Source organism: Colius striatus, chromosome 8, assembly GCF_028858725.1.
Source record: "Colius striatus isolate bColStr4 chromosome 8, bColStr4.1.hap1, whole genome shotgun sequence".
Lineage (NCBI taxonomy): Eukaryota > Metazoa > Chordata > Aves > Coliiformes > Coliidae > Colius > Colius striatus.
Window position 1 is genome coordinate 14,092,310 of NC_084766.1, and position 24,922 is coordinate 14,117,231.

Here is a 24,922-nt window from a genome sequence, read left to right on the forward strand (position 1 = left end):
GCGGCGGCGGCAGGTGCTGCGGGGCGGGAGGATGGCAGCGGGGGACGCGGAGCAAGTGCGGTACTGCGGCCGGCTGTCCTACCTCTGCCTCAAGATCACCCTCATCGTCTACGCTACCACGTTCTGGGTGAGGGCGGCGGCGGCTGCCCGCGCGTGGGGGGCGGCGGGGGCGGCGGGCGGCGGGCGGCTGTGCGGCCGCGGGCCAGCGTGCGGCCGCGGCGCGGGGATCGGCGGGGAGCCCGGGGGCGTGCGCGGGGCGCCGGGCGCGGCGCGGGGTCCCTCCCGCGCAAGGCAGCGGGGTTTTGCAATCCGCCGGCACACCTGTATCTGTGGGTGCAGCTCCCCGGCCTTCCCCGGGCACTGGCAAACTGGTTTTGGAGGATGGGGACTGGTAGGGGTTGAAAGTTTGGCAGGTACAAGTCACTGATGCGTGCATCGAAATCCTCCTTTTTCTGCCCGAGGGGAGCGGGGCAAACAAAGCCTTTGCCCTACAAAGTCAGTCATCAGCACACGGGATAATTCCTTCCCCGAGCCCTGGCTCAGTGATACTGCGGGGCTTTACAACTCAAAGGTGGAGTTTTTTCCTCAGCCAGGTGTCAGGGAAAACCCACGTGCAGTCCCCCTGAAAGTCATGAAGTCCCAGCTTTTGAATGCAGACTGTTACTACCGACTTCTCAACTGTGGCAATTTTGCCCTGCCCGGGTACTCCCCAGGCTGAAAGGAGCCCTCGGGGCTCATTGCAAGGGCCGTCATTTAAAAGGTGCTTGTTTTTAGGCTGCGGGGTAGCGGAGTGATGCTGCCTGGCTGTGCTGGCTCCAGGCTGGGATGTATGAGATGCTTAGGCGGGGTTGCTTTCTGTCTCTTTCAGTTGAAACACCACTTAAGCTCTTGTTTTGCTGGTCTGCGTTCCTGTCTTACTAAACGTGCTATTTACAAGGTGGGAGCGTAAAGCTCTTGGTGTATTGCGTGGGAGAAGGCTTGATAGTAGGTGTGTGATTAAAGCTGATTTAAAGACGAGTAAAATTGAAATGCAAAGCGTTTGGGTGTAATTCAGACTTTTTGGGTTCCTGGGTATCTTTTGGCTTTCTTAGCAGGCAAACCAACCAAGGGAAACCCCAGGTTTAGACTCCTGATGTTTCCTGTCTGACTCCACAGCAGCTGTTCCGCAGGTGCCGTTTTCAGAAAGGGAAATATGTGGCGTTATTTTGTCAAACTGCTTTTTCTGCAGCATGTCCTTCATGAAGGACCGTGCTTGTTGTCTGCTCTGTGTTTTCCATTACTAGCAAGAGCCCTTGCTGGTGGGATGTAAAATTAATCTGGCAGCAAAAAAAACGAGTCTTTCTGAAATGTTTCTCTGAGTGCCCCTGGAGGATAAAGGTTTTTTTCAAGCAGCCTGAGGATTTTATTTACTCTCTGTCTTGGCTTGCTCTGGATTTTCAATACTCTGCCCTTGTTTGTAAGCAAGAGCTTCCATTTGTTGGCTCTGCTGGGGAGTTGGTTTGCTCTGTGTGTCAGGCGTGATATCGGGGGGCTGTGGGAAGGGGAGGAATGGGGCTGTGGGAAGGGGAGGAATGAGGCTGATGGCATTTGCTCTGGGGTGGGCTGGTGCAGGGCAGTGTGCCACGGCCGTGGGGCTGAACACACGCTGCATTGTGTGAGGTCCGGTGCGTGGGGCTCGCTCTCGAAGTTGTCTTTTATTCTGGCTTAGCAGAGCAGATCTCAGTAGCTGTAAATACCAGTGGGCTGCCTCGATTTTCAGCTGTGGGAGTCTCACTGACCTTTTTTTCCTTGTAAATAAATTGATGTAAGTGGATGTAAAGTTTGGCTGTGGAGCATTGCCTTGCTTAACTTTTGAGTGATTCGTGTGCTTTTGCTTCTTTTTGGGGTTTTGAGGTATAGGATGCTGAGGCTATTTGTTTTCCTCCCTGCTTCTTGGCGTTCCTCTGGTACATTCGTGAGTGATAAACACCCAGATTCAAGTCACCAGGATTGTTTAAAATCACCAGGAACTAAATATCAGCCAAAAGCAGAAAGGAAATGAGAGCATCGGTGGGAATCCCAGAGAGGATGTTTGCTACCAGCCCGGTCACTGCTGTGTCCTCCTGTGTCACCCGGAGCTTTTCTAAAACCTATGTGACACACTAACTTTTCCAGGCAACTGTTTTGCTGGTGCGTGAGGCTGTCATGTAATTTTTCTCATGTGGTTGAAACAACCTCCAGCATTTTAAACAGAAGGTGCTGTTGTTGAGTGGTCACTTTTATTTAAGAATAAATATTGTGAGTACAGGGTTAACCTTACTGCTTATAAATAAATGCTTCTCCTTTCTCTGGGGAGAGCAACTCTGTGTGCAAAAGCCCCAGGGAACGTCTCTGTTATTTGCTGGTGAGTACTCATTTGGTGTGAATCAAGGCCAGTTAATTTTTCCTCTGGACACAAGTCTGAGTTGCCAAACTGGGAGCTGTTGTGAGGAATGCAGGATGTAAACAGTACAGATAGTGGGGAGCTATCTACGTAAAAGTTGGCTCACGGGAAGGGAGAGCACAGTCCTGGAGAAGAGACAACGGGTGAGATGATTGCTAAGTTAGCTGAAATCCTGCTTGTAAGGAATGAAGATCTGAATTATGTACTTAGGTGGGCTTCCCCCCCCCCCAATAATAGTCTTTTATGCTTCAGAATCTGTATAAAACTTGAAATACATGTGTGTGTCTACTATATGATAGGTCAGTCTTAGTCTTTTATTTGCTAGCTGATGCTGTTCCCCATCCTTTTCCCATGCAGCCTTCCCACCTCTCTGTGGGCATGTGCCCTCCGCGTGCCACATTTTGCAGAACTGTTCATTTAGGATTGCTGAAGGGACTGTTTATTACAGGGGTATTTTGGAGTCCTCTTCCTGGGGAGTATCATAATTTTTATGTCTGGTATCTTGAAGCCTTTCAGAGCAGATGGCTTTAGTGCACTGCCAGAGAAGAGCAGAGGAGTGGTGACAGGCCTCTAGTTCAACCTCAGTGCGTCACGAGAGAGCTTTAATCCTGTTTGTCAGGGGTGTGATGCTGGCCACCTTGCTCCTCAGAGCAATAAAAGCTGTAAGAAGGGGCAATTTGGTTTGGTTTTTTTTTTGTTTTGGTCGAGGTGTTTTTGGCAAACAAAAGGCAGGACTAAAGCTTCTTGTACACATAAAATGCTAGAAGTAGTCTTGGAGAGGGCGTGAGCAAAATGTAGCTGGAAAGGGATGAAGCTACATTAATTAGACACATGTAAAGATGTTTCTATACATATCTTAACCTGTTAATGTGGGAATGTATGTTGTATTTCTACTCACAGGCACCCTTGAATCTTTGAAGACCACCTTAAATTGAATGTTTTGGTGAGAAAACTATGGCTAGGAAAGACATTTCAATAAAGCATTCTAGTCTTGAAACAACGCACTTCTGAAATTTAGATAATCTCCATTGAACTTCAGTCTCTGTGGTTTATGTCCAGTGTTTGTGGTTTTAAAAATTTTTCTAAACAATGCATCTACCAGGCAAATATTGAGCTTGTTAAAGGTGTTTTAGTGTTTGCAGAAGAGTCTATCTTTAAGTTGTGTTATCTCTGCTTTCTGAGCAGGATAAATGTGGTCTGGACACAAAGGTATCAGCTTTTTAGTGGTTTCTTGTTATGTTTTTTATTTGTTTGTGGGTTTTTTTTTACCTAAAAAATAAAGAACTACTAACATTTCCGAATCATACATATGTGTACAGCCACCAGTTTTATGTTCTGTAGTTGTTTTGTGTGGTTTTGAAACCCTTTACGCAATTGTTCTATCTGTATTTAAAAATTTCAGGCTGATTTGCTTATGTTGTCTTCTGCTTGAAAAGTAATTTATGCTTTAATACTCAAATCATTGCATTTTCTAACGAATAAAGCTAACACTACTAATGGGCCATTTAGTAGCAAAAACCCCTTAATTACAGTTTTACAGTGGAAGCATATAAATGGTAAATCTGGGCATTTGCTATTTGTCCGTCGTTACTTTCTCACCTGCCTTCCAGAATCAGTACAATTTCTGAATTTGCCAGAGGGAGAGTTGCTCTCAGTTTGGTTGTGTAAATTTTTAAGCTGATTTTTAACTAACTTTGGTATATTTATTTTCATGGGTGAATCCTTCTAAGATATTTAATTTTTAAATGACAACGGTGTGGCATTCCTCATGAAACATCCTTTTGGTTTTTTATTCTTACCTGTAGAAAACCTCATTGTGATTTCCTAAAATAGTTACTTATTTTAAATATCCCATAAGTAAAAATTTTCAACTGTTGCACTCATGATCTTGCAACTAAGGATATCGTGTGCAATAGACCTTTGTCTGAGATATACCATGTGAGATCAAAAAGCTTCCTATATTTAAGACAAGCGTGCTTCTCGCTGTTGGCGTGCTGGGAGCATGCTTGGGGTTACTGTGGAATTGTTGGGTCAGAAAAGGGGAATGCTGCTTTATCATATTGCCAAAATGATTGATTTGAATCTGGGCTCTTCTCCAAGGATGTGCCTGGCTGTTGGAGCTGGCAGTAAAGTTTTTCCACTGCGATGGAATGATTTCCACTGCACTTTGGTGATTAAGTGGTTTAGGCTTTTTTCCCCCCCTCCAAGTTCAGCGTAATTCAAAGCAAATTGCAGCGTGCTGTGGGTTTAACACCAAGTGATTTTGACTTAGCTGTAATTACTTTGATTTAAATATCTTTACCTTTTAAAATGAAATAAATCACTTCTTGCTTCACTTGTCAGCTTTATCTGACAGTGCTCAGGAAAGTGATGTAATTTCAAACTTGGAGATCTCTGAGTTTGTATTGTGTTGTTTTTTAATCTGGTGTGTTTTCCTCGTGGCAGGAGGAGTGGAGGTATAGGATACATCTGGCCATGTTTACTGAACTTAAATACAATAGGAGCTGATAGAAATCTGTGCATTGCAGAGTGGTTTGGAAATTGCACTATGTTAGGGTCATATATAGACGTACATATACACACAGAAAGAGGACAGGCAGATAAGCAAAGGAGGAATACCAATGCCATGGCATTTGCTCGTGTGTAATATATGTGATCTCAGATGAGTAGTAAGTTACATTTCAACCAGTGACATATGTTTCCATTTGTTTAACTTCCAGAATGTTAAAACATTATTAAGTACATTTTTTAAATGAATAAATCTCAGTGTTTTTTTTCTAACTCAACTTTTTTCTGCTTTAGTCTTTGAGGTGTTTTTTTCCTTTTAATCCCAGCTTCTGCTTTGAGTGTTTCATTGTTTATAATTAATTCTGAAGTGAGTAGTCACAGGTTCGTGTGTGCTCACAAAATGTCATCTGTTTATTGGGTGAAAGACTAACGTGTGCTCTTTTCTGTTTCAGGTGATTGGAGCCCTTGTCCTCGCAGTTGGGATTTATGCAGAAGTTGAAAGACAGAAGTACAAAACTCTAGAAAGTGCCTTTCTAGCCCCAGCAATTATTTTAATTCTTTTGGGAATTATAATGTTCCTGGTATCTTTTGTGGGTGTATTGGCCTCTTTAAGAGACAATTTATGCCTTCTTCAAGCAGTAAGTGTTGCATTTTTTATTCTTAATTTGTAAGGCTCATTGCTCTTGCTTTTCAGTTTCCCCTGAATTCATACCCATAACTATGTCTGCACTGAAAAATACTTTAATCAGGTTACTCTTTTGATTTTAATGAAATGTGAGACTGCTTTATGGCAGTGGTTATCCTAACTGTGGTCTGCCCCTCCATCAGGGAGCAGCAGTATTTTGTCTTGCCAGTGACGGGTCAGAGCCTGGCACTTTCCAATAGTTAAGGGCGTTATGAAAAACAGTCAGGAATGTGAATTATTATCAGCCAGTGTGGATCTTGTGCAAACTCAGCTGTTGACATACTATTTGACTCTAGCCTGGCACCACAGTGCGTGCTCTTTCCCTGCTCAGGCCATGCCATAGGCACATGTCCTCCTTAGGGGAACTGTGATGGAGAAGAGGAAATACTGCAGCCCCTTGGCTGGAGGAGAAGACAAGTGCAACTGCAGCTTCTCCCTATTGGTACAGGGGGATTTCCTAAGGCTGTGAATCTGGTTGCTGGGACCTAAAGGGCAGAGAGGAATTGTGGTCTCTGATGGTTCTCCAAACGCTTCTTGTTTCATCCCGGAGGAAGCTGGGATTCATGTCCGTTCAGTCTAAAGAAATGCTGGATATGTGATGTGTTATGTAGGACAAAAGCAGGGAGCAACTGTGGATTTTGAGATTATGCTGGAATTTGAGAGTCTGTCTTTGGGCAGTGGTGGCTTCTTTCACTCTGAGCACGCTCGTGTGTCCTCGTCTGAGGCTGAGGGTGTTTTCTGTTCCTGTTGTGGTAGCAAACCCGGTAGGGTGTTTACATGCGGAACATCTCTGATGTTCTGCTCCTCAGGCTGGTTCCAGATTTAGCAGGAGGAAAGATATCTGTCTGGTGAATTTGTGACACTGATACTGGGCATTGAGAGCATAGAAATTAAACCAACATTCAGGTTGGAGCATTACAGATTATTTTCAGACAAGAGATCCTAAAACTTCTTTCCTGACATAGTTCACTGTTAAGAAGCAGACTCAAATGCACGTAACAGCCATCTTTTTACCTAAACAACCCTTTGAGTTGGAAAGATATTCCAAGTACTGGCACGTTGCAGCTATCTCCTGATGTTGCTATGGATTTCTTCACATTATTCATATCTTGCATGTGCTGGGATAAGTAGTCACAGATGCATATGTTGTGGCCGTGTATGAGGGTATTTCTGAGCACTTGTATATACATACACATGAAAACAAGTAAATAGAGAGCCAGCAGATGGATTTTTTCTTACCACTGAGCATAGTAAGCCCTATTTATGCTCTGTGCCTCTGTGCTCGCTTGGCTTTATAATGCAGTAGAGCTCTCTTCCCTCTTCTGAAGCCACACACTAAAAGGTACCAAGCCCAACATTGTCACTTAACACTGTCAAATTAGGAGAAGGTGGTTTGGGTTATCTTAAAGCACTGCTTTACCCAAGAAATGAAAGCAAGCAGGTAAGTACTGGTTTTGTAGGAATCATAAAACTGTAAAAGTTGTGGTGTGGTTTGTAGCAATCCATTAATATGCTTCTCTGAGACGCTGTTGGGGAGAGAAGCATCTTGGTGTGATAAATGCATCTGTTGGTTTTGAGTCAATTCAAAGTAGAAAAATAAAGTGTTTGCCAGCTGGGCAAACCCCAGAATGACTCAAGTGAGGATAAAAGGTTTTCTGGTGACAGGAATGGTTTTATAAGGACAAACCCATAATTTTCTATCTTTTTTTAAGATGGCATCTTGTGTGCAGAAAGCCAAGTATGTTGGCAATTGAATATTATAGATTCAAGGACAGTAATTGAAAGAATAATTGCAGTTTGTTCTGTTTAAGGACTCACTTTCAATTGTTTGTCTGCAGTTCATGTACATTCTTGGTATCTGCTTGCTGATTGAGCTGACTGGTGGGGTGGTGGCCCTGATCTTCAGAAACCAGGTGAGCTGCTTGCCTTTGGGTTTTGATCCCCAAGAGCATTACTCACAGTCCATGATGTTATAGCTATGTGTCTGAGCCAATAGAAGGTGTGGAAATTGTCACCTGAGCACGAACAGATGGAGGTCCAGACTTATTGTGGCCTTTTGGGTTTCGGGGTGGGTGGGTTTGCCCCCCTTTTCTGGAGATGAATTCCAGATTAAAGATTTTGAGGAAAATCTGATAATTAAGCATGTGTTCAACAGGCAAAATGTATCCCTGGCTCTTCATGTATTACAAAGCACTTTCTTCTGATTTGCCATCTGGATCTCAAACTGACAATTTGGGAAGTTTCCAGCTCTAGACTTGATTATATTTTAGTGGAAAAATGTTGTACCTTACCTAAAGAACATCCATAATGCCCATATAAGCAACATAGGTAATTTCTGTAGGAGACCCCATTGTTTACAAGCATGTTGTAACTGTATAAAAACCTTATTTTTTCTAAACAGAAAGCAACAGACTTCTTTTTTCCTGTTACAAATACTTTAAAACATAAATGTGTTCACTATGACAAGCTCTAGATTTCTATGCTTTGATTTTTATTTTTTTTTCTCATCTGGCATAATAGGAGCTCAATGATTAGACTCTTCCCTCTGCACTGCAATCCTACTGATCTTATTTGCACAGTCATACATACTGTGTTGCATATGTTGTTTAAAAAACCCAAAGGGAGCAGGTCAGCCTGCCCGGTGTAGCAGCGTGGGCATCACAGGATGCAGAGAATTTGGTTGTCAGTAGATTAAGCAAAAGCCAAAAATGGTATTTGCTGAGAGGGTGAGGAGGAGCTACTGTTGACTTTTGGGCAAAGGAAGTGCATTGTTGGGGGATTTGTACAGTAAATATTTTCCTGACACGCTGTCCTGTCTGAGCAGGACAGCTATGCTCAGAGACAGGTTTCTTTGCTTGGTTTATGAGGTTAATGGAGAAGCTGGGGTTAGTATGGGGAGGAGAAGGAAGTATTTAATAAAAGCTGAGGTTAATAAGCTCTATTCAAGTGCTACTTGGTTTGCATGTCTCAAGGATTTCCTCCCCCCCCCATTTATTTTTCTATTTCCTTCTCAAATCTGTTGCCTCTAAATGAGGTGATACAGGGAGCACAACAGTTGTTGGTGTTTGCTGCCATTGGTTCTTGGCCAGTTGTGATAATCCTACAAAATCCCAAGTTATTTCTAATCACCAATGTGATAATAGTTTTTGTTCTGTTTTGTTTTGAAGTGGTGTGGTCTATAATACTGGCAAAATGAGTAGGTGCATTTCAGATTTCCCTCTGACCTGTAAGGACTTAACTTTGATCATTTTACCAGCTAAGGAAGTTGTTACATTCTGGTTATGACTAGGTTTTGCTGTCCTGGGCTTGTGCTAGGTGTTGAAAAATAAGTACTCATTTTGCCTCAACTTCTGAACTTCAAAAACATTTTATTTATTTTCTAATTTGCCAAATTAGAGAGATACCATTTTATATCTGCCACCACTCCACTGCCATATTTCTCAGAACAACTGCTGTAAAATATGTGCCTTTTTTTCCCCAGTTAATGTGGAATAAAGCTCTTCATCTGGCAATTAAGGACTCCTTGGAAAATAGAATGGTGAAAATAAAATGAATGGAAAATAAAATCCCTGGAAGATGGTGAGCAGGAACAGAGTTAGCTCTTGACACCCAGGGTGTGGGGCAGAACACAGTGCCAAGACCCACCACCCAAATGGCAAGGGGGATCCCCAGTGCTCAGTGGGAAGGATGCTGCCTAGGGATAGTGGGAGATGGTTGGAGAGTCTCAGAGAAGCAGCACTTTGCTGAAAACGTGGTGCATTGTTAGCACCAGCAGTGAGGCTTCTTCCTTCAAAGAGGACGGGTGGTCAGTCCCCACAGGACTGTGCTACGATTTATTTTGGTTTAACCGTAGGGTTTTTTGTCTCCAAAACATTTCCTTTTGTACTTGTCAATTACACTTGTCATTTTAACCTGCTCTTTTAATTTTGTTTTGACCTGTTTAACCTGTGAATCTTGTTTTACTTTTGCCTTCTAGACAATCAAGTTTTTGAATGATAATATTAGAAGAGGAATTGAGAATTACTATGATGACTTAGACTTCAAGAACATCATGGATTCTGTTCAAAAGCAGGTTTGGTTTGGTTTTGCTTTTTTCCCCCTGGCACAAATTCAGTGCTGAGATGTGACAGGTCCTTAGTGACAGTTTAGTTTTTTTTCTAGTGATACGATAACCAAATTGTTATTGATGGGAAGGATGAGATCTCACATGTCACTTGTTATGGCATTGCTGCAGTCAGGGCTCCTCCAGCATCCCAGCTAACATGTGAAGCTCCCTAAATCACTAAGGAAGCGAGCAGCAAAAATGCACCTTTTGTCTTGGTAGGTGGGATTTGGATGCTTCTGCAAACATGAGGGGTGATAGGGTGAGACAAATTAGCCTAAATTCCACCCAAGTTCTTTCTCATTTTTGCTGGCTGGTCAGAGACGTTCAAAAGCATCTTCCTAACAGGAGGCACCAGATAAGGAGAGATTAGGTGGCAGTTAGGTTGTTTGAACCTGGGCCATTGTGTTTTCACTTGAGGGCACACAGCAAGCTCTTTAACAAGGTGGTTATTCACAGGAAACACCTGTGGAAGCGTATATACCTGTCATTAAAATCCAGAAACTGTGTGGAGCCCAGCTGAGCATTACTTAATGGTACGTGTAGTTGACTCAGCCTCTTTTCTTTTTTAAAACTGGTGTGTTGAAATGTTTATGGGATTATTGAAGAGTTCTGCCATGCAGTTCAGACTGTAGAACAAGCAGAAGACGTTCAGCAATGTGATGTCAGGGCCCATGTGATGTCAGTGACCACACCAAAGAATGAGCTTAAAAAAGAAGAGTTCACTTAGGAAATGATATGTATTTTTTATGACATCGTTATGGAGATGGCAGCCTGCTTTGAAAAACAAAGTCAGCATGGAAAGTCTGTCAAAAGCAAACCATCCTGAGGAAATTTTGTCATTAGATTTCATAATGCTTTAAAGTTTCCGTGCACTGCCCAAAATTATGTATACATACAAGCAAATATACATTTTAGTGATTAAACGCTCCTTTTCCCTTTGTTTGAAACACAAAGTCAGTATTTGTATTAAGTCAGTGTAAACATACAGTATTTGTTGAAGTTACTGTTACTTGTATGCAGTGTAAACTTAAAATATTTGTTACTGTTATTTCAGTTCTACTAAATTAAACCCAAAATGTTTTGGTGAGATTACTTTTGTGCCTTACAGCAGCACTTCTGTCTTTTGGACTCGTTAAGGAATGTGGTCACAATCCTTAAAAAAAAAGTAGTACTGTGTTACAGCTGGAGATGGAGTGAATGTAAAAACATTGTTTTGTGATGTCCAGACCTGAAAAGATAACCTTCAACTCAGAAAAGTTGGGAGATGGAACTTGGCACCAAGTACTTTAGCATCCTGAGCAGTAGATTGATGAGTGGTGTCTTCAGTTCTTTTCAGTTGTGTCTGATATACATTCATCTGCACCTTAAAATGACAGAATTGCTGGGTAGCTCGGTGCTCTTAAAACTGTTTTATTCTTACTTTGTTTTCTAGTTAGTAGAAGGGTTTCCTTTAAGATCCAATTTTTCTCTTATTTTCCTTCACCTTTTGTGTTGTTTCTTTTTTTTTTTCCAGTTTAAATGCTGTGGAGGGGAAGATTATAGAGATTGGTCCCAAAACGTGTACCACAGCTGTGCGGCGCCGGGGCCGCTGGCCTGCGGGGTGCCCTACACTTGCTGTGTCACAAATAAGGTAAGTCCTGGCAGCTCAACATTGCTGCCACTTGCAAGGGTACCTTACTGTAGAAAGTCTGAGGGGAAAAGAAGGAAAATGGGTCCCTCTCAAAACCAGGAGCTATATATCCAGGGATCTTGACAGCTTGAAAAGGAGAGAATAATGGATTAGGTGTGTTGGCTCTGATCTGTCTTATTGCCCACTACACAGTCCTAGAAACACAGAGGGGATCTTGGGAGCTCCTCTAACTTCATGGCTTAACATGAGGTTTTGATGGTGTTTTTCCTTGGATTTGCTGATCCAGCTTTGCTAGGAAACCTGGGCCCCGAGTGGTTCTGTGGGTGGGGGTTAGAGTGCTGTGCACCAGCTGCTGTGAGAATGAAAAACCTAACAGAATGAACAGCCCTATTGTCCAGAAAATCCAAAGATGTGGGCAAACGACCTCAGAGTCAGTGCATCCTTGTGAGTGCAGGTCTAGACTGGAGGTGCTGTGCTCTGCCCTAACCCATCCTTGAAAACTGCCAGCCTTGCCACCCTGTAAAATCCTCGCTGGAAGGACACCCTGCTGGAGTGTGGACCAGTTTCTCAGTCTACGATGAACTGGTGTTAACTGATGCTGGCAGCATTAGGAGCAGGCATTAAGTTCCATGTAAACATGCTGTATATATATTTTGACACTTTTAATTCATCACTCCTCAATTGAGAGATGGATATAATACTGAATTTGATAAAGAACTATTCCCCAACTTAAAACCAATATAGGCAGTCCCTACCCTGCTGGGTTTTGATCTGAACATGAGACAGAGAAATTGAGCATGTGTAAGAGCAGACACAGTAGTGCTCAAGATGAATAGCTTATCACTGCCTGTTGTGCGTTGCCCTTTCAATCTCTGCCTTGAGCGTGGCTGTCTGATTACACAAAGGGAAAATAATTGTGCCAGTATTCCTGCTAGGTGTTGCTGAGAAATGTGTATAGTATGGAGGTGTTTGTTATGTATACTTACACATTTTTTGTGTATGAGAAAGAGTCTGTTTAAATCCATGTTGAGCTTTGATTTATTCTCAGAAACCAAAGCTAAACTGTTATGCTTTAAGTCTTAGGTGTTTGAGAATAAGAAAGTTGTGTATATGAAAATAGTATCTGATGATCCCCAGCTACACTGAGCATTTTGCACTCAGATGATGGTTAAGAAAGACAGAGCTTCCTAGCAAAGAGTAATCTGGCTTTTTAGTGATCATTTCGAATACTGGTGGTTTTCCATAGGTCTCATTTCTCTGTTGAAGTCTTATTTTAAAAGGTTAGTCCATGTGTGTGGAAGTACAGCAGTACTGTGAAAAGGTGAAGCATTGCAATAACCAGTAACTAAAAACACCAGGTGCCTTTGTGGCTGTGGTACAAATAATCAAACACATTGAGGATTTCAAGTGCAAACCCTGTCAGGCAGGAAAGTGCTAAAATAAAGACTTCTCCAGGGAAAACAGGGAGTATATTCCTCATTGGCATCTCCATAGAATCATAGAATCATTATGGTTGGAAAAGACCTTTAAGGTCCAACCAGTCACCTCACACTGCCAAGCCCATCACTAAACTAAACCATATCCCTCAGCACCACAGTGACGTGTCTTTTGAATATCTCTAGGGATGGTGACTCCACCACCTCCCTGGGCAGCCCATTCCAATGCTTAATAACCCTCTCAGTGAATAAGTTCTTCCTAATGTCCAATCTAAACCTCCCCTGGTGCAACTTGAGTCCATTTCTTTGTGTCCTGTCATTTATTACTAGAGGGAAGAGACTGACCCCCACCTCACTACAACTCTCCTTCAGGTAGTTGTATAGAGTGATCATGTCTCCTCTCAGTCTCCTCGTCTCTGAGCTAAACATTCCCAGCACCATCAGCCTCTCCTCATCAGACTTGTGCTCTGGACCCTTCACCAGCTTCATTGCCCATCTGTGAACACACTCCAGCACCCCAATGCCCCTCTTGTAGTGAGGGGCCCAGAACTGAACACAGTGTTCAAGATGCAGCCTCACCAGTGCTGAGTACAAGGGGACAATCCCTTCCTTGGTCCTGCTGGTCACCCTATTTTTGATACAGACCGGGATGCCATTGGTGGTCTTGACCACCTGGGCACACTGCTGGCTCCAGATTCTTCATTGGCAAGTGGGGAGGGGTAGGTGAGACTGCTTGCAGCCTAAAGGTAGCCTGCAAAGGGTGATGCTCAGGGAAGTTAATCAAAAGGTGAGGAGAAGCCCCAAAGTGACAAGTAAACTGCTTATTTAAGGGTAGGCTGTTGAAACAAGGTGCTGCAGTCCATTAGGCTTTGCTGCCCCAGGCTGCCACGGGTGTTGCTGGTGAAGTCGCAGCGGCATGGGCGCATGCTCGACGGGCTGCCACTAACCCTGTGGCTGCATGGCCAGCTGCCTCAGAGGGGAAAAAAACCCATCCAGAAGATGCATAAATCTTGTATGTTTGACAAATGCTTCCAAATACAGGCTGGTTTCTTTCCTGGAAAACTGCAGATATGGTTTGTGATTACTCATTTGCTTTGTAGTCATGGAAAACTCCTGCTAATGTTGGAGGTTGGATTCTGATCCTCTGAAAAAGCCTTGTGCTTACACGCGCCAGGCTCGTACTGGGGGAGCTCTGAAGGGACTATTTTTAAGCTGAAGTGTTTATTAAAGGCTTACACTAATGTAGCAGATAAAAATGAGTCCCCAAATGCCTATAAGCCTCCGTTTCTAAGGCATTTATCTCCGTTGCCTACATGTTCTTGTGCCCCGATGTCCTTTTAGCGAATGCTGTGTTTAAGTGATGCGAGCATGTTCCTTGTGGCCACGTATTTTGGGGACAGCTGCACTCGGGCAATTTATACATGTGAAATCACTGACAGCAGACACAGCAACGTGCTGATGCCTGGTATTGCAAACTTGCCTCCCAGAAGTATTTCTTACCTGTAGCTGGCAGATGGGTAGCCCTGACGTTTTCCCAACACAAATGTGAAATGGGTTTTTTTTGGACAAGGCGCTGGGCCTTGTTTATCAGCCAGTTGTGTGTTCAAGTGAGAGCCGGGCTTTTTGGGGACAGAAGAATTTGACCATGACTGATGTTTCTGCCATTTTGTAACGCCCATCTTTTGCAAACATCCCTCTTCTGTCTTGGGAAGGTGACCTGGGAACCTCAGGCTCCCGCTCAGAGGCCACCAGCATTTAGAAATCTCATTTCTACATCTTGTTTTAATTTTCGGGGAGGGTATGTCCACACAGCAGCTGGTTTTCAGTCTTCTCTTGTTCTTCCACGTCTTTGGCTTTCTTCATGGCTTCCTTTGGTGCTGGAGAGCTTTACATAGGCTGATTTGTTAGTGAAGGATGGTATTTTCAGGTTAGCTTTGCCAGGCCAGGTGAAATATTAAGTGGCTACAGAAAATGTGTCAGTAATCTGTGATGAATGCAAGCACTCAGTCTGGTAAAATAGATACTATTTTAATATTCAAATATATAATGATATAGGAAAAACAGATGACAGAAAACTTGACATTGTAAAATGTTCATGTAAGCATTCATAGTGTTGGACTTCACTTGGGATTTAGATATTTCTGAGTTTAAATTTGTCATCGTGGTGGCACGATGGCTCTGTTAATCCCTGGGTTTCTTTATCAGATTTATTAAGTTATTAAGGCCTTAAAATTAAACCCAGCTGTGGTTCTGTGGAAGCAGCTGTGGCATACAGCTCTGTCATAGCTCTCTGGTTTCTGCTGCCACGCTGGTTTGGCTGGATAGGTGTGGTGCAAATGGTTTGTGTTGTGGCACACTGGCAATACTGATTTCTGTAAAGTTACACAGAGCTCTATCTAAATCTGACGCTTGGGGCTACTGGAAGAAACCAGGTTTGGACTGGGAAGTAACCCTGTTGCTGCTTTTATATGAGCTGGATGAACTCAAGAGAGACAACTTCTTGGTGAATTTTGTTTTCTGCTACAGTTTACAGTTGTTGTTTTCTTTTCAGACAGGCATTATCAACACGATGTGTGGGTACAAAACCATTGACCAAGAGGTAATGTAGCCACTACTCACCCTGTCATGACAGGGCTTCTCTGCATGTTTTCATTTGGTCAGCTATAAAATTGTCTTCAGCGTGCTTAAATCTACCAGACAGTTAAATCAGCAATTAAAATTATTTTACCTGAAATAACTTTCATACATTTAAAAAAAAACCCCTAATCTTATTTGTTTGTGGTATCTTCCCTGCTTTTTGTCTCCCACAGTTCCTCGTTTGATGTGCATAAAGCAAAGCTCATCCCCCTTAGGCTAATTTCACAATTAATGCCAAGAAAGCTGCTCTCACACTTTTTAGTAGTGACTTAAGTTGGGGAAAGCCTTTAATACTTAAAAGTAAAAGTTTCTCACAGAGTAAAATAGATCTTGGTCGTGCCAATTTAGCTGTTTGTACGTATTTTGTGTCCTGGTAGTGGGTGTTCTGTTTTTAAGGCTCTAACAGTTATGCCTGGAAGAGCAGCAGGACTTGCCAGGTTGTGTTGGCAGCCCTCTCCTCCCTCCAGGAGCTGGATGGGGCTGCCTCCTTCTTCAGTCCTCCCTCTTGGGAATAGCCCCAGCCACTCCAGGGTAGAGACTGCCGGCTGGAGACACTAATTGCACACTGATTAAGGAGGGAAATCGGTAATTGGATCTGCTGTGAGTTCTCCACTCCTAGCTTAGGAGTGCTAGTGTGGGGGGTTGCTCTGCAAAAGCTGTTCTCCCCAGCTCATTTGAGGCACTTGGCACACAATGCCAGCTTTGGTTGTTGGTTTTTGGGATTACTGGTTATCTTTACATATGACCTGTCTTCATTTAGATCCGTTGATTTATGGCTTAATCACCTAAATGCTCCAGCCTGGCTCTAACGCCCAAAGCACTTCAGCATATGCTTAACTTTACCTCATTCATCTGCTTAGGACTCTCTGCAGCCTCAAGTGCTTTCTATATTATGGGTTGGGGTCACTGTGCAGTGCAGCTTGGGGGACTGAATCTGAAATCCTCTTGTTCCTGCCCTTTTTAGACTCTATTGCAAAGCACTTGGGTCGCAATTTATATTTTTTCCACTGCTGTATTTTCAACTTGTAAGCAGAGATAAAAGCTAGAGAGACTCCTCTACTTAACAAGTGGTCTTAAATGAGAACTGGATGCATTTCTTTTGGAAGCAGTTGCCAAAAATGGTTTTAAAAAGATAACATAACTTGTTGAGCTGTGGAACAACTTAAAAGCAGGCAAAAGAACTGGTGGTGAGGTCTCTATTAAATTCAGTGTGTTTAAAGAGAGGGGAAGAAGGAGCAAGTTTGCCTCCCTGATTTTTGAGTTGTCATGTGTTCCTGTATCCCGCTCCAGTGCAAATGCCTGTTTAGATGTTTGCTGTTGTTTTGCAGCGCTTGAGCGTGCAGCACGTTATCTATGTCCGAGGATGCACGAATGCAGTGCTTATTTGGTTTCTGGACAACTACAGCATCATGGCTGGTGTGCTGCTTGGCATATTGCTGCCCCAGGTAAGAAGGGGTTAGTGTGTTATCCGTTAAAGGGAGTGTCTGATATGTTGCTACAGTATGCAAAATCCTCTTTGACTGTATTTAATTACCATATGTTAATTGAAATTGAAGTGCCAAACTGAGGTGGCATTCTGGTTGGGAACAGTGGTAGTGTTACTGTGAGATGTTGCAGCATTTGGGGGGTTAATTTGGTTATGCTTGGGGTTTTTTCTTTCTGGTCCTTTCTTCCCGATACCTGTGTCCACTGAGCCTTTCTAATGCTTCAAGGCACAGGGGTGGAAATTCTTGTGCTGTATTGGCTCTTCACAAAACCAATGCTTTTATACCACTGTATAAAAAGAAGAATCACCATGTGAGTTGGTCTGTCTGTATGCCACATACCTGCCCATATATCTGATGTGTATGTACCAAAGTGCTGCGACAAGGGTTAGACAAGCAGTATTTGATCTCTAACTAGAGCTGCCCCTTCCTTTCACAGTTCCTGGGGGTGTTGTTATCCTTGCTTTACATAACTCGGGTGGAAGACATCATCACCGAGCACAAGCTCAGCGAGAGACTGTTTGAAGAAGCAGGGCAGAGATCTGCCCCTGACTTTGCAGGAGCTGGCTGCTGCATGTGCTACCCGGGCTGACTTTGGAAACCTCAAATAGGGTTAAAAACAAGAAGGCACAGCCACCTGTCCTGGTTTGTGCTGGCTGTTACAGACTGCGGTTGCAAATAGTGGTGGTGGGTTGGCAGCGCCGATAATCCCACAGCCTCGTCGCTCTCGGTGTGTCTGCAGCCGAAACCACAGCTGAGTGATACTACTGATCTACGCACACCTCCTTTAGCAGGAGGTTGGACTAGATGATCTCTAGAGGTCCTTTCCAACCTCTGCTATTCTGTGATTGTGTGATACGCAGCTGGGAAAACTGAGAAGATTGAAAAGTAGGTTTGTAGGAGGAGCCTTTGCGCCTTTGGGATATCGTATTGAAATGTTTGTCCTTTCCCACTCGATTTTCTTACTTCTTCCAAGAAAAAGGTTTCTTAGCAATCGACATGGTGACTATTAAACATGTGTTTAATAAAGTTTTTCTGCTAATCTCGATGAATTTACTGACAATAATGGATGTGATGCTGAACACTTTCATTGCTCAGTCTTTGTGCCTTCTAATAATGGGGGGAATGCCAGTGTTGAATCAGTCAGGTAATGCTTGATATATTTTTAATGCAATTTGTTACTGTCTGGCTTTTTTATCAGCTTACAAGGTGTCTGATTCTTGTATGTACTGTATATTTCCTCTTTAGTAAATTAACTAGGTGATTTATGATTTTATTTTTGGAGTTCTGTATGTTGAGATGTTTTATTCTTGTCAAAATAAAATCAAGGAGTTGTTTGGTTTTTCTTTTTTTAAAAAAAAGCACAAAGATGTTGTTTAAAATGCTTTTTGTTTTCTTACCTAAGTTAACCCTGGCCCTCAAACACTGAATCTAAAGGTAGAAATACCTTGAGCTGTGGTTCTGGCTTGGTGCTGACTTGCCATGGGGTTTTACAGTCACTGAAGGCCTCACTTGCTTCTCCTAGTGAATTGGAGACAATACTTGGGAAGTCACTGAGAGCTCTGGGGGTTTTGTTGTCTATTGCTTTGTCCTGAACACTTCTCTCCAGTCTTTTCAGCCTCAGCCAGGCTCACAGGCAAAATGCAAAACAATTACGGTTCTTCAAATAAACAAACTCAGGATGAGGCTAAAGGGGGTTTGGTTTATGTCCTGGTTTTGTGAATGTGTTCTTACACTCCACTAAGCCACACAGAGGAATATCTGATACTATTGTCTCCTTGCTGGTTTTCCTCTTTCTCTCTCTTTCTCTCTCTTTCTCTCTCTTTCTCTCTCTTTCTCTCTCTTTCTCTCTCTTTCTCTCTCTTTCTCTCTCTTTCTCTCTCTTTCTCTCTCTTTCTCTCTCTTTCTCTCTCTTTCTGTGATTTCCTTATCCTGGACACGTGTTCTGCTTTCTTCAAGACTTATTGTTTGTTGTTTGCTGCTTAGCTCTCTGCCCTCACCAAGGATTTCTGAGGAAGCTTTGTGTGTTCCCAGGAGCCAAAAAATGACTCATCCAATTCTTCAGGGTTCCTGATGGTGTCTGGAGAGAGAGCTCTCACGGTGTTGCCGAGCCCATCGCCCGCAGAGCGAGGTTGTTTCCCACACAGCACTCTCTAGCGTCAGGTCTTGTGTGTGGTTACATATTTCATTGCTCCGTATTGTCATCGACATTTGCTTGCTCTCTGTCCTGAGTAATGTATTTTGGTAAGTTAAGAAGCAAGGTGTGTTTTAAGGATGGGTTTGTGTACAAAGAGAGGAAGAGGGAAAGGAGGGAGCAGCTTTGGAGAACCAGGCAGACTGCTGGGGAAGGCCAGGAAGATCAAAGCTGAAGTTAGTTTTTTGTGGAGAGTGGGTTGGAAAGATGGGACCTGAAAGAAGCAGGAGCTGAGGTATCACTGAGCTGTGGCTTGGCCTTTAGCTCAAATTTGAGATGGCCAGAAGGCTGTAATGAACTGTAGAGGAAGGAATGACAAAAGATATTTTTCTTCCTCTCCTGATAGTGTCTTCTAAATGTTGTGGTGTTTTGAACAAGATAGCCAGGAAAGGAGAAGGTGATGTGGAAATGTGGTTAAAATTTGGATGGTTTAAATGATACAGGGTGGGTATTTGGGGATACCAGGAAGCACTTCTCCTTTAGCAAGGAAATTTGTGGGCTGTACTAAGTTTCCAACCATTCTCAGTGCTCTGTCATCCAGTGTTGGGAGGGAGAGTTTACCTGATCATCACGAATTAACCATGTTTTGGTTAAAAAAAGGTGTAATTTGGTTTTTGTTTTGTTTGAATCAACACTTTGTTAAATTCTGTTTACCCTTCTTATTCCCTCAGCTCTGAGGAAACAACTTTTCACTTCACTGGCCCATGGTGACCGAAAGGAAGGATGATGCTGATCAGGAGGCAGCTGGAGGGAGAGGAATGCAGCTGTGGGAGATGAGAAGGGACAGCAGTGGGGGTGTAAATTTGCTCTTAAGTGTGAGCTTGGCTCTTCTCAGTGTGCCACATCTTGTTGGTACAGGTTTTTGAATGGGTTTGCAGCATGCACAAGGTGTTTGGTGTGCTTACAAGCAGCTGGTTTTATCCTGAGCCACTGAGCTTGTGGGGCTGTATTCTGTCCTGCCCAGTTCATCCACGTGAGTGAGGTCTGGTGGGGATGTGGTGCAGCATCAGTGAACCTGTGCCTCATTTCTGGCTGCATCACTGACCCAGCTGCCAGCATTTTCTTTTTAAATATGCACATGCCCGTGTCTACAAGCAATTCCTCTGGAACCTTGTGAAGGACCATACTCAAAATGTTATCCTGGTCTGATTTTTACCACACTAGCAAAGATCATCTGGGTTTTTTCAGGCAGCTGCTTTAAGTTGACTTTAAAAAGGATGAAGAATGCTGATCTAATTCAATCCCTGCCTTCCTGGCAGGAGCAGCCACAGCTGGACCACTCCTTGCAGATGCATCCTTAAACCTGCTCTTAAAAATGCTCCTTGCCTGCTATTTAAAAGCCTAAGGCAACTCTGAGAAATCCCAGAACTGTTACAGGGTTGAGGGGTGTGTGTGTGTGTAATTTTAAAGTGCTCTGAAAACTGTGGGCTTCCCATGGTTCATCCTCTGCATGCTTCTGCTTTCCCTGTGCCCCTGAACACTCACTCTCCCCTCTGCAAATGTTGGGCAGCTGTTGCCTTTTCTCTTCCCTGCATCTCAGGGCTTACCTGCCTGTCGTGGGGTGGCTGTGTGGAGCATTTGCCTCATCAGTGACCAAGGAACCAAAGGATTTTGCAACAACTCAGTGCAGGCTGCCTGACGAGCTACTGGGCTGTGATACCAAATGTAACCTCTCTCCCTCCCTTGTGGGTTCAGGGAGTGGGGTCATTGCCACTACAGCAACACTGAGGGGTTTTGCACTGAGAATTCTCACCATTCAGGTAGAAGTAGAGATTTACCTCTGGATTTCAAATGGTTCTGGGCCATCCCGGCGCAGCCTTGGCACGGCAGCTGGGCGATGCACGCTGGCACGCTGAGGGCTTGGCTGGAGCCCGGCAAACGGACGTGCTGTGGGATGATGGTAGGCGAGGCAGTCCTGCAGGAGAAAAGCTGAGCAGCTCTCCCTCTGCTGGTATGGCTCTGCTATATCACAAGGCAGTCCCTAAACCTCTGCTCGGCGTGAATCAAATCTCTGCGTGCCTGTCCGGCACTGAGGTTTTCCCCTGGCGCTGTCCCCTTCCCTGCTTCCAAGGAGCCCCCTTGGTCAGGCACAGCTTCCACGGGCTTCATCCCTCCCAAATGTGGAAATCCCTCCTTGTCCCCAGACCTCTGGAGCACTTAGCATCGTTTGTGAGGCAAAGCAGGGTGCTCCAAATGCAGCTGTTTGTTCCAACCTGGCCTGGAAAAGCAGCCTCGGAGCCGGGATGAGCTCATTTCCAACCAAAGGGACAAAACCATCGGTGTTTAACATCTAAAAACCATTTAGCTAAATCACAGAATCTTAAGGGTTGGAAAGGACCTCAAAAGATCATCTAGTCCAACCCCTCTTCCAGAGCAGGACCGCAAGTTTTGCCAATTGGTATTCCTAAGGACTTCTTCACTGGGACTTCCCAGTGCTCACGGCTTTTCTGTACAAACTGATTGTTAAAAGGTACTCATGAGGGTTCAGAAATTGCTTCTTGGGAACAAATAATCTGGTGGGTGTTCAGCTGCAGAGAGCAGGTGCTCCAGCTGCCTAGGATCATCTGGGCTCTACTGGGCAGGGGAGATCAGCTCACCCTCGGGCACGCTGGTGGCACATGTAGGTTAGCATCCTTGTTTGATGCCTTTGCTTTTCTGGGGCGGGAGAGAGGGTGGCGTCTTTGTCTGTGGGGTGAAAGCAGTACTGCTCCTTAGCTTGTCAAAATTACATCCATTGTGTTGCTTAAAACTGACCCAGCCCTGGTATGTTTTCACACTTGGGATGGGAGTACTGCTTTTATTTGGGTTCAACTCTTGGCCTGAAGTCTGTCTCTGCAGCTATAAGGACTAATATTTTGCTTCACAGATAAGAGCCCTTGGCAAAGGCAGCTGGTAAATTCCCTTGGGACAGTGGGTGTCCTGTCTTTTTCATTGGAGGAGGTACTTTTTCTTCCATGGAAAGTTTTTTTCTGTGGTGAAGAGGTAGAAGTAGGTGAAAGCTGCTGAGGAGAGGAGAGGAGAGGAGAGGAGAGGAGAGGAGAGGAGAGGAGAGGAGAGGAGAGGAGAGGAGAGGAGAGGAGAGGAGAGGATCTGTCTGAGATGTGCACAACCAGGGAAACACCACTTCATGCTTCTGGGTGTTGGATATTGGTGTACAGATCCAAAACCATCATGATGCTCAGCCCTTCCTGGAGACTTCTTGTAAGTCAGTGCCATGGGTGGGGGATGTTGCTGCCTGCAGCAGGTCTTGGGTATGGGAAAGCTTTGCCTGGGGAAGCACAAGGAGCTTCCCCTGCTCACCCCACAGTGGGAACCACATGAGGCTGGTCCCTTGTCTGGAGCAAAGCAGAGCAGCACCGTCTATTTCTGCTTGGGCGGGTACAGCTTGCTGGGTTAAAATGTGTGTAATGATGTCATGGGGAGCTTGGAGGGTGCTGAGACAAACTTACATGCTGAAGGGCAAGAGCTAGGGGGTTAAATGGGCTGGGGTCGGGCACCTGACCGAGGAAAGAGCTGTCTGTGAGGTTCCTGGAGCTTTGTACAGGCACTGGCAAAGCCAATGAGGTGCTTGGAGCTCTTGGAGAAGTGGCCAAGAAGGCCAATGGCATCCTAGAGTTCATAAAGAAGAGTGTGGACAGCAGGTTGAGGAAGGTTCTCCTCCACCTCTACTCTGCCCTGGTGAGGCCTGATGTCCAGTTCTGGGCTCCTCAGTTCAAGAGACACAGGGAACTTCTGGGGAGAGTCCCACAGAAGGCTACAAAGATGATCAGGAGACTGGAACATGTCCCCTAGGAGAAAAGGCTGCAGGACCTGGGGCTGTTCAGCCTGGAGAAGTGAAGACTCAGGGAGGGACTTTATCAGCACTTACAAATACATGAAGAGCGGTTGTCAAGAGCATGAGGCCAGTCTTTTTATCTGTGGTGGCCAGTAACAGGACAAGGGGTCACAGGCACGTGCTGGAACACAGCAAGTTCCACTTGAACATTAGGAGAAACCTCTTTGCTTTTCAGATGAAGGAGCCCTGGCACAGGCTGCCCAGGGAGGGTGTGGAGATTCCTCTGGAGTTTTTTAAAACCCACTTGGATGTGTTCCTGTGCGACCTGACCTAGGTGAACATGCTTTAGCAGAGTGTTGGACTGGATGATCTTTAGAGGTCCCTTCCAACCTCTACCGTTCTGTGATTCTGTGACGTTTGTGTGCAGGGCTTTGAAGTTTCTGGGTTTTTCCAAATGTGACTGGGTTTTGCTGACTGGGAGAGCTACCCCCTCCCCATCTTTCACAGTGCAGGTGTTGTGCATTCACTGGTCACATGAAGCACTCTGCTGGGATGGGTAAGTGTAAATTCAAAGGGCTTCGTACCAGTGCTGGGAGAGATACCTGCACCAGAGGAGAGGTGCAAATGGTGCCCAAAGCTCAGCTGCAGGCTATGGTGAGTCAGGGAACACAGTCCTGTGGGGAAATGGCCAAGTCCATAGTGGAAAGAGAGAAGATGTAGGTGAGAAGCATAAATGTGATCTCTGAGAGCCTTGATTTTCCCATCACAAGAGAGCCTGCGAGGAGATGTCCCTCAACCCAAGACCTTTTCTGCTGCTACTCATGGTGAGTTTGTCAGCCAACATGCTGGAATTGGGCATATGTAACTGTTGTTGGGATGTGCCTTTCCCTCTCTTGGGTCGCTCCTCATACTTCTCTCCATGATGAGGCACTGTGCAGCTGCAAGCCCTCCTGGCTCATCTCAGGGCATCCAAGATTAAGGTGATGATTTTCAGTCCCCTGGCTTGCCATGGCATCAGACATATCCCAGGCTTGATGTAGCTTTGCTGGCTCATGTTACTTGCAAAATGTCATTGCTAAACAGGGCCCTGAACAGTTCTGCTGCTGCTGCTAATGATGCTCACGGCCCTTCCGGCATCTTTCTCACTGCACGTGAGGCTGGGAGACATGCAGGTACAGCTTTGGGGAGGTTCCTGTTTCAGCAAAGGCAACAAACACTGGTGTTGTGCCTATGCTCACCTGAGCTGTGGCTCAGCTAAAAGTGGTCTGGGATGTGATGTTGCCCATTTGGTATTTCCCAAAATAGTGTTTGTTCTCCATGAAAGGGATGTGAACTGTCCAAGCCTCCCAAAACAGTTCCACTTCTGGGCTTAGTTAAGTTCCCAGCCAGCTGTCAGCTCATTTCCATATAAAATGTGTTTGTGCCACTAAAAACATCAAATCTACCTGAGGAAATGAGCTTTGTAAGAAATACTCTCTACATGAGCCTGGGATGTGTGTGGGTATCAGGGGGTCATCGTGCAGCCCCAGGAGTGCAGACAAAGGGACTGGGATGGATGGCATATGCCTTTTGAGTGGTCCCTTTGCCCAGAAGAAGCTGTCAATGCCCACGGGGTGATTGAAGCACCACTGGCACACCTCATCCTGCCTTCCCAACCCAACTACCCTGTGCACCCTGTGGCAGGATGCGGCCCTGCCACCCCCAGCCCAGTGGCAGCAGCGGCGGCATGCCAGCCCCTGCCCTGGTTATTGTTGAGTGTCAAAAAAGGCATTGAAAAGCAAGGAGGAGAGCTGTGAAGAGGGTCACTTTAGTGGCTCTTTCTCTCTTCTTTTTTTTTCTTCTCTTCCCCTCCCCCGAGAAGGAAGTTAGAAAAGCAGAGCCCTCAAAGCCGCATTGAAAGGGTGACAGAGACAGGATAATGCGTAAGACTGAGGGAAGGAATCTCAGAGCACTCGCCACGGTGTTTTAATGATCTGTTAACAATTACCCCTTTCAGGGGAGAACATATGGTAGATGGTTTGCTTTAAGAAAAAAAAATAAAGGACA

The 24,922-nt window shown here is 44.7% G+C and overlaps 1 protein-coding gene across 1 annotated transcript; it reads left to right on the forward strand.

Annotated features, from left to right (window-relative positions):
* Positions 1–18,242, forward strand: TSPAN15 (tetraspanin 15). The gene is made up of 8 exons (XM_062001323.1): positions 1–127; positions 5,383–5,568; positions 7,454–7,528; positions 9,592–9,687; positions 11,234–11,350; positions 15,338–15,385; positions 16,752–16,868; positions 17,347–18,242. The coding sequence occupies exons 1-8, from the start codon at positions 32–34 to the stop codon at positions 17,497–17,499; spliced, it is 888 nt and encodes a 295-aa protein (XP_061857307.1). The 5' UTR covers positions 1–31; the 3' UTR covers positions 17,500–18,242.
* The last annotated feature ends 6,680 nt before the right edge of the window (positions 18,243–24,922 follow it).

Coding starts and splice junctions, on each gene's coding strand:
- TSPAN15 (XM_062001323.1), top strand. CDS start 32: ATGGCAGCGGGGGACGCGGAGCAAGTGCGGTACTGCGGCCGGCTGTCC. Junction 128..5,382: donor TCTACGCTACCACGTTCTGG/GTGAGGGCGGCG, acceptor TTTCTGTTTCAG/GTGATTGGAGCCCTTGTCCT. Junction 11,351..15,337: donor CTTGCTGTGTCACAAATAAG/GTAAGTCCTGGC, acceptor TTTTCTTTTCAG/ACAGGCATTATCAACACGAT.